The sequence below is a fragment of the Varanus komodoensis genome, unplaced genomic scaffold (genome assembly GCF_004798865.1).
Source record: "Varanus komodoensis strain SLA01 unplaced genomic scaffold, ASM479886v1 scaffold36, whole genome shotgun sequence".
Classification (NCBI taxonomy): domain Eukaryota; kingdom Metazoa; phylum Chordata; class Lepidosauria; order Squamata; family Varanidae; genus Varanus; species Varanus komodoensis.
Genome location: NW_025335873.1, coordinates 1,221,370 through 1,229,947, shown reverse-complemented (window position 1 = coordinate 1,229,947; position 8,578 = coordinate 1,221,370). Strand labels below are relative to the sequence as shown.

Here is an 8,578-nt window from a genome sequence, read left to right as displayed (position 1 = left end):
AGGGGCTGGGGCGGGGGGAGGCTAGGAAAGGCGCCTGAAGCAGAAGGAAGACTCACGTGATTCTCTCCTCGCTCCATTAAAAAGATCAAGTGGCACTGGAAAGTCTTCCCTTGAGAGACGCTGGCAGTTGCAGCCACGGCTGGTGGCGATCAGGGCTACCATCTGCTTAGAAAAGGGCTGTGGAGAGCACCCCTCTGGCTGGCCTGGGGGGGGGGGGGCATGCACTAAACTGCCCCCACACACACTCTTTGCTACCACACTTAATGCGAGAGCAGCAGGTAAGAAAAACATGAATGCAAAGCCAAATCTTTGTTGTACTACCTTGCAGGCCCAGGAGTTTCTGGTTGTTCCAGGAGCGGAGTGGGGCTGGCTTGGGAACCGCCCCCCCCCCCCGAAGCACGGGGGGGGGCAAAGCCGTGGAGGAGGCAGCAGTCCACGGCCTCTGCACCAAGGCCTTGGCCTCTTGGCCGGGTGCCCCTGCATGCCCCCGAGCCCCCTCGCGTCCGGCCGGTGTGGAGGCGCCTCCAGGGCTTCTGGCCGCGCTCAGTGGGGGCGGCTGCTGGACTCCAGGTGGGAGCGCTTGCCGGGCGCCAGGAGCGGGCCGCTGTCCACGTGCTCGGGGAAAGGCCGCTTGGACGACCGGCTGTGCCCGTTGACGGCGCCACGGTGCCACCGGCAGAGGTCGCCGCTCAGGATGTCCTGGATGTGCTGCACAATGAGGTTGATGGCGACTGCGGGGGCAAGCGAGGCGAGGCGTCACTGGGGCGACGGGGCAGCCACCCTCACTCCTTGCCCCCCCCCCCAGAAGATCAGGGAGGTCCCTGCACCTGGCGGGCTTTCCCCGGAAAAAGACTCCTCCGCAGCCTTTCAACCTGCCCGGGACCCACAGCCAAGGACACCCTCCCACTGGAGTTGAACGGGGAGAACTTCCCATAAAGCAGATGCCTTACAGACCGGCACATAAGGCGACCCCTGAGATAGGAAACAGCGAATCAAAAATTGGGGGCCATCTTGTGCACCCAACGTACGACAAACACCAGAAAATCAGCCCAAAATCTCGACCTCGTCTCACGTCGCCTTATGTGCCAGTATATACGGTAGGCAGCATCCGCCTAAGGCAGGCCCACTGAAAAGGGGGCACTCAACCTATTTACTGATGCACCGGCCAGAGGGAGTTTTGTGAGAGCGGGCCAAGCTTGGCAAAGCGGAGCCAAAAGGTCCCTTGTGTGGGAGGCCGATCTAGCGGCAGGAGCTCCGCTGCCTGCGCATCCCTTTCCTTCCCAGGCTTTTCCGGAGACAGTTCCCCCTCCCAGACGTTTTCCCAGGGGGCCGAAGCAGGGTGCCAAACCTTGCAAGTCCATTGCAGGGGGCAGGAATAGGAGCAGGACCCCCTGAGGGTCCCCAGACTCGGGCTCAGGCCGCACGAACCGTCTGCCGAGACTCCTTTGGCCGCGAGGCGCTGCCGGCCCCTGACCTGGTCCTCGGCTCGCGCTCTGGCCAGAGTCTGGGCGAGGCACTCTGGGGGGCAGCGCCAGACAGGCTAACGCCACGCGGGCCGCTCACCCATATTGTCCACCCCTCGCGGGATGATCACGTCTGCGTACTTCTTGGTCTGCAGGTGGGAAAGAAACAACCTCAGTCAAAGTCACAGCCTGGGAAGAAACCCCCAGAAGCGCCTGGTCACACCCACCACGAGCGGGGAAGCCAAGGGGGCCAGCCCCACCGACACCGCGGGGGAGTCCCTCGGATTCCACCAGTCGTCGCACCTGGCACCTGCAAGGTGCCACGAGAAGCGCAGCGGGAGCCGTTTCCCGCCGACCACCAGGGCGTGCTCGAGGGAAGGGGACGCTGGAACTTGAGGTGGGGCTCCGAGTCCCACAGGCAGCGGGGCAGAGCAATGGAGGCCCACAAGTCAGCCATCCCAGAACGGCAGTCCAGCTGCCTTCACTGGGAAGCCGAAGCTGCGCGACTTGGGCCTCTCCGGCTCCCTTGTTAGGACAGGTCAGAGCGAGGACGGACAACGGGCTCGTGCTGCCTTGCCCGTTGCCAATCGCGATCGACCCGGGGATGGAAGCCAAGGTTTGTTGCCGAGTTGTGACCGCTCCCAATCTTTTTGTGGTTAACAACCCAGATAAGCAGCAGTGCGGGTTTGCCTGTGTCAGCCTGATTCACGAGCGGCCCACGTGCAGCTCGCTCCCAGGACAGCAGTTCCCAGTGAACCGAGCGGCAGCCTCACTTCGCACCATTCTGGGCAACGCAGGCCTGGGGTATGGCCCAGGCGGCCCTTCGACTCCCAGCAGCTGGAAGCCGGCGTGGCCGGCCACGACTGAGGCCTCCCGCTGCACCCGGGCCAGCAATCGGGCCCACTCCAGCGGCCCTGCCGTCCTTGAATGCCTTCTCGCTGGAATTGCCCCTCCCAAACTACGCATGGGGCAGAGCTGCAGCCGAGAAGGGGCTCCACCTACAGCCTGGCACAGGCCACCCGTGCCCCCCTTTTCCCTTCTCTTTCCAGGCTTTCCCGAGTCAATTCTTCCTTCCAAACATTTCCCTGGGAAGCCCAAGCAACTGCTCCAAGCGTTGGCCGGCTGCAGCACTGGGGCCCCTCAGCGCATGACACAGCGCAGCCCCGCTCCGAAACCAGCGACAGACGGTCTGTGGGGCTGATCCTCACGCCGGGCGCAAGGGGACTCGGTCCAGTGCCTAGGCAAGGCCTTGCCCGAGTTGATACCAGGTGGCTCCTGGTGAACTTTCTAAAGACGGGGAGGGGTGACGGATGAGCGGCAAGGTGCATGGTTGGGCTGAGGAGGTCGCTTCTGCGAAAACTCAGCTTGGAAGGATCAAATGCTGGAAAAGACCCCCAACGGCCAGAATGAACACTGGGCTAAAACCTCGCCTATGCAGGGCCCTTCCCCTGCCTGTGCTCTTGGGAAGAAAAAGAGCACTACACCTGGAGGCCAGGTGGGAGGCACAGGAAGTGGGAGGCACAGCGAGGAATCTGTCCTCTCGCTTCCCCCAGCCCTTCCTTTCTGCACAAAGGGGGTTTTGGGAGGGGTTTTGTTACCGGCAAACAGAACTCCTCAAAGGCCGGCTTGACAAACGTCGTGTACTGGGTCAGGATCTGCTCCAGGTCCCTTCCTCGTTTCATGTCCCGAAGAACTAGAGCAAAACACGCCAACAGGAGGCTGAGAGCGTCGCTGGATGCGGCCTTCTCAAGACCCCAGAGGTGGGAAGGGCGGCTGAAAGCACATCGCTTGGCGAAGCCCTCCCCCCCCCCTCTGCGTGCCAGGTGTGCCAGACTCGGGCCCTGGCCAGGAAGGTGGCCGCTTCCCTCCACGACTCCGCCCCGAGCAGACAAGCCCTTCCCCGCACCCTTCAGCAGCAGAACTGGTCTGGTCGAGCACTCGCAGGCCAGCGGGGCCCTGGCCTTACCTCTCCGCGAGAGCCGGACGTCCGAATCGGTGTCCACAAAGAGGCGGAGGTGGAACATGTCCCGGATGTCTTGCGTGTAGAACACCAGAATCCCCTCAAAGAGAACCACGTCCGCAGGGTACACCACCGTGGTCTCAGGCAGCCTAGAGCAGAAGCGGTCAGTCTCCCAGGAGGCACGGGGCTGAATCCGGGCAGACTGGATCCCCTGCCGGGGGGGGGGGGTTCTTCCCCTCCCTTGCCCCACAGCCCTCCAGCGCCCTGGCAACAGAGACTTGTGGCAGGGGGTTGGCTGTGTCATGGGGGGGGAGCTCCCAGAAACTTCCCTCTTGGCTGAAGACAGCGCGATCCTGTAACTGTTCACGGGCATGCAGGCAAACGCCCTGCACAAGCTGCCATGGTGTAAGCCAGTTCACACACCACCCCTTTCTGCGGGTTGCCACGTGTCATTTCCTCAAGCAGTCGCCCGGCGGTGCCAGGAGGAAGGGCCCGCGCGGCTTCCCCACTCGTGACGCGCGCTGGCTGCTCTCAGCCCAAGGGACGGCCCGGCTGGCTCCCTCCCCCTGCGGGCAGAGTTTTCTGCATGCAGCCCTTTTGGAAGCGTGCCTGTTCCGTGGGGAACACGAGCCCGTTCGCAAACCCAGCTGCCTGACCCGGCTGGGGGTGTCTCGCTGCCCTTGGGCAGGTGCCCCGGCCAAGAGGGCCTCGTGATCCGTGCCCGCCACCCCAGCGCACTCGCCCATGAGCCGACGGTGCTCGGCAGGCAGCCCTGGCCACACCGAACTCCGGAGCATCAAAGGACTTCCCTCCGGCAACCACATTAAGCCAAGCCGAGGCAGGGGAGGATGCAGGCCAACCCGGTGGGCGCAGGGGGACGTGGGAAGGCAAAGCTGACACCCCGGGTCCCTAGTCCAGTGGACTGCCCCCCGCCCCGCTTCCTGTCCTCTGGGGCTGTGGGACTACAAGCTCCATCATCCACGGCCAGCATAGCCGTGCCTGAATTTGGCGAGCGGCTGTACTCCAACATGCCCTGGAGGGCACAAGGCTGCAGTAAAGCTGGCCCTGGCCAGTCTGGGAAGCAAGCGGGGGGGGGCCCTTGGATGTCCTCCCCGTGCCGGCAGGGACGCCGGGGAGCCCAAGCAGAGCAGCCCCGCCAGACATAAACGCAACCCACCCCAACATGCTCCCCAGCAATGGGGCTGCCAGGTGGTGCCCTCGCCCCCTGCGGGGCAGGAACGGAGGCCCCCGAGGCCAGGGGGCGGGCAAGCAACACGACGGGCAGGGGCGCTGACCTGGAATGGGTCACGAAATCGTAGGTGGGCACCTCCACGGTCTGGCCGTCCACGATGCTCTTCAGGGTCATCTGCATCAACTCGTTGTCAAAAGCATCTAAAGGACGCGAGAAGCGCAGCCAGGCGTCACGCAAGCAGCGGCCAGATCGGCGCACAGGGTCTGTCTCGGACGTATCACGGCCCGCGTGCTCCAGCTGCGGTGCGGGGGGTGCTTCCTGTGCCACCTGGCCGAGCGGGGCCCACATCCCTGAGGCAAAGGGGGGTTGCTGTGGCGGACCAAGCCCACAGAGCACAGCTTGCGGAAGCAGGTCCAAGCCCAAGGGGCAGCTTCCTTTGCTCCCCATTTTACAGGTGGGAATGCTGAGCCACGACATCGGGTGCTGCACTATGTGACGAGGTAAAGGCAGCCCGACACACAGACAGAAATGCAGCATTACCAGATCGTCTGGTTCTTCCTTATACTGCCCTTTTCTGCTTTATGAATATAGTTTAATCGGTGGATTCGTTTTAGCTGCTGCATTTTATGTTCTTTACAGTCTTTTTTCATAGTCTGCGATTTTTTTCAACAGAGAAAAGCAAGATGTGCATTTGAAAATAAATGTCATAAACACAGATGTCCAGTTTCTCCAGAAAACTGTTATTTTAAGAGATGTGATCTGTCAAAAGCTAAAAGGGTATGAAAGAAAATTAACCTCCAGCTCTCCCCCCAAAGGAAGTGTAAAAATAAGCAAATTGCACTCAAATGATGGGAACATACCGAAAATTATAAGTGTTGGTAAGAATGCATGTAATAATCTATTTTGATTAGAAAGCCAGCGGTTGGAAGGTTGGGCTGGAACTTGAAGAGGCTAGTCCTCATGCAGCCGTTAAGTGCATTGGGTGACTTCAGGTTAGTCGCTGACTCTCAGCCTGACCTACCTTGCTGGTTCGCTGTGGGGATATATATTAGGATTATGTAAGCAACCTCAAGTTCCTTATGAGAAAAAATGACAAGCTATTAAAATTATTTTTTTAAAAAATTACAGAGTTGTATTTTTATTTTCTTCCTTACAGTTTCCTCTCTTCCTGCAGATATGGAAAAATAAAGAGAAAGTTTTCCTTGCCTAAATAATATTCTCCCCCATTTGGCAACAGCTGCAATTTACTGGCACTAGTTCTACAGAAATCACCCCCCACCCCCAATTCACTGCTGCGTCAAAGTCAAGGTTCGGATAATCTTTAAAGAGCTAAAACTGTTTGTTCTTGTTTGTTTATATTCCAGTTGACCCCGCAAGGTGGGCATACACAGTTCTTCTCACCGCTACCTGTATCCTCTCTTCCCTGTGAGGTCGGTTGGGCTAGGAGCTGGCGACGCATCCAGTGTCACCTGCTAAGCTTCACAGTCGAGCAGCAACTGAGCCCGGGTCTCACCAGCCCAACACTCCCTTCCACACCATGCTCAGCTTCGGTGTGCATTTGGACTTAGCGCCCAAATCCACAAAGGACGGCGTCTGACCATCCTTCTCTGCTCCGGCCTGTCTCCGAATCCCGTAAGAGCCCGTAAGAGAGGGCTGACTTCAGAACCTCCTTCCAAAGCGGATGACATCAGCACGAACTTGGTGTTCTTTTAGGCACCAAATTCAAGTATCACACCCTGCCATTTTAACCTCTTAATTTTAATGTTTCAATACAGTACATTTTTGTAAATTAAAAAACTGAAAATCTTTTAAAGAATTTTTTTAACACTTAGCCTAAATGTTGTGGCCCTTTTTACGTTGTTTTCATAGCTGTTTTAGTTTGTTGTGTTTTAATAGGTTTTAATGTGATTTATTTATTAATGCGTTTTATGTGTTGTAAGCCTCATGGGAAAGCCTTGGCAGTTATAAATGGCGTATAAATACATACATGTATATATATATATACATACATAAATACTATTTTAAAGCTGACTTGTTCTGCTTTGCTTTGGCTTGTTGGTTCAAGAGCTTCTGCCAAATTTACTTTTTAAATTAAACTGCCTGGGGTTTGTGAAAGTTTTTTATGCTGCATTTCAAAGGCCTCTCCTAACATTTAAAAACAGATGAATGCAATATTAAAAACACACTTAGCAAAGCAAGGATACAGAAGGTTAAAACAAATACTTTCAACACCCCACTTAAAAAACCCCACTCCAATAGAGAGATAAATGCAGCCCCAAAGGCAGCAACCTCACATACCTGGGTGGTCAAAGTTGTACTGCCCTTTCAGGGCTTTTGCCTTCTGCTCCGCCGTAAGCGCCTTGTAGAACCGGTCCTGGCTGAGGATGACCACTTTCCGTTGGCGATGGTCCACCTCGTTCTGGCCCAGCAGCTCCATGATCTTCTCGCATACCGTTGACTTTGGGTGGGAAGCAAAAAGAACAAACAAGTCAGTCCTGACCGATATAAAAATGCACGTATTCTGAAGGGCGACTGATTTTAGCGGCTGTGAACAGGCAGAGTTTTACCCTTAAAGGCAGCCGAAAAATAATTCGGCATAAAGCAGGTAAGAGGCCCCGCGGTGGCCACAGGAAAACTCGGGAGATTAATTTGGAAAACATCATGCACGGAGAAGCCACATGTGTAAACAAGGACTGGGGCAGAAGAATCCTAAAGCAGATTAATAACAGATATTTTAATAGCGCTCACAAAGGTAGCCACGCTACCTTTATATACAACAGGGAATCTGGCAGCACCCGAAAGCCCGACAGATTTGCTATGGACTAGAGTCAATCCTCAGAAGCCAGAAAGGTTATCCTGGCTTGGCACTGGTGTGAGGCGGGGAAATTCAAAGCGGCAGAGCTTGTCAGAGAAGGGTGACCGCCGCATTACAGCACAAATGAATTCAGAATAAACACGGTGCAATCCATGGGAGGATGAGCCTGGACACCCCCAGGGGGTAAAACCCCATTATTGCCATTCCAGCCACGGGGGGCCAGGCTGAACCCCCACACAAACTGGAATCTGGCACAGGGGCCTCTCTTTCGGGTTGCTGATCCTCGAGGGTGCTTGCCTGGCATCAGGGGCACCCCTGCCCAAAAGCTGCTCTACTGGGTGCCACTGGGCCAGCCACAGGCCCTCTCCAGCTAACCTACCCCACAGGGATGTTGTGAGGGTGAAGTGTAGAGGAGACGGCTGCCCTGGGTTCCTTGGAGGAAAAGCAGGGCTCAGGAACTCAACTAGAGCGAAAATCTCTCTGAACACATTGGGAGAGAAGTGCAAATGCAAAATCCTACTTATTAGCATTGCCTTATGCCCCACAGGGACTAGCGCCTTGCACAGACTGAAGCTGGAGAGATGGGGAAGCCTGAAAAATCAACACACCCCTCGGCCCTCCATGCATCGGCGGCTGCCGGGACACAAGGGGCGTTTGCGCGCGCAAGCCGGGGCGCCCGAGGGCCCGTGGCGGGATGCGGCGCTGCAAGTCCGCCTTCGGGGGCGCCCGAACGGCCGTCGGGGCCCCCGCCCGGGGTCAACCCTCCCCCTGCACCCGGGCAGTTCCCGCGCGTCGCGCCCGTCCCCACGCGCCTCTCCTTCCGGGGCTTCCTCCGCCCGGCTCGGCGCATCCCGCCGGTCCAGCCTCGGACACCTCGGGAGCGCCTTCGCCGCCCGGACCCCAACCCGCCCCGGACTCCCACGGCCCCCAGCCCCGCGTGCGCGTGACGACGCCCCGGCGGGTTGCCCCGGCGCCCCCCGCGCTCGCCCAGCGGCCCCCCGCGCTGCACGCCGGGCGGGCCCCCGGGCCGGGAGCAGGGAGCCGCCGCGCGGCCCTCGGCCCGCTCACCTTGCCGCTGGCGGTGCCGCCGCTCCCCCCGATATGCGGGGCGGGTTGGGGTCCGGGCTCCGCCTCCCCGGCGCCCGAGG

The 8,578-nt window shown here is 58.4% G+C and overlaps 1 protein-coding gene across 1 annotated transcript; it reads right to left on the bottom strand.

Annotated features, from left to right (window-relative positions):
• Positions 1-441: 441 nt before the first annotated feature.
• Positions 442-8,576, bottom strand: UCK1 (uridine-cytidine kinase 1; the record flags this gene model as incomplete). Its single annotated transcript, XM_044439710.1, has 7 exons — positions 442-731; positions 1,564-1,612; positions 3,062-3,156; positions 3,430-3,572; positions 4,719-4,815; positions 6,914-7,073; positions 8,499-8,576. Coding segments are annotated over 7 exons (810 nt in total), but the record flags the coding sequence as incomplete, so codon positions are not given.
• Between the last annotated feature and the right edge of the window lie 2 nt (positions 8,577-8,578).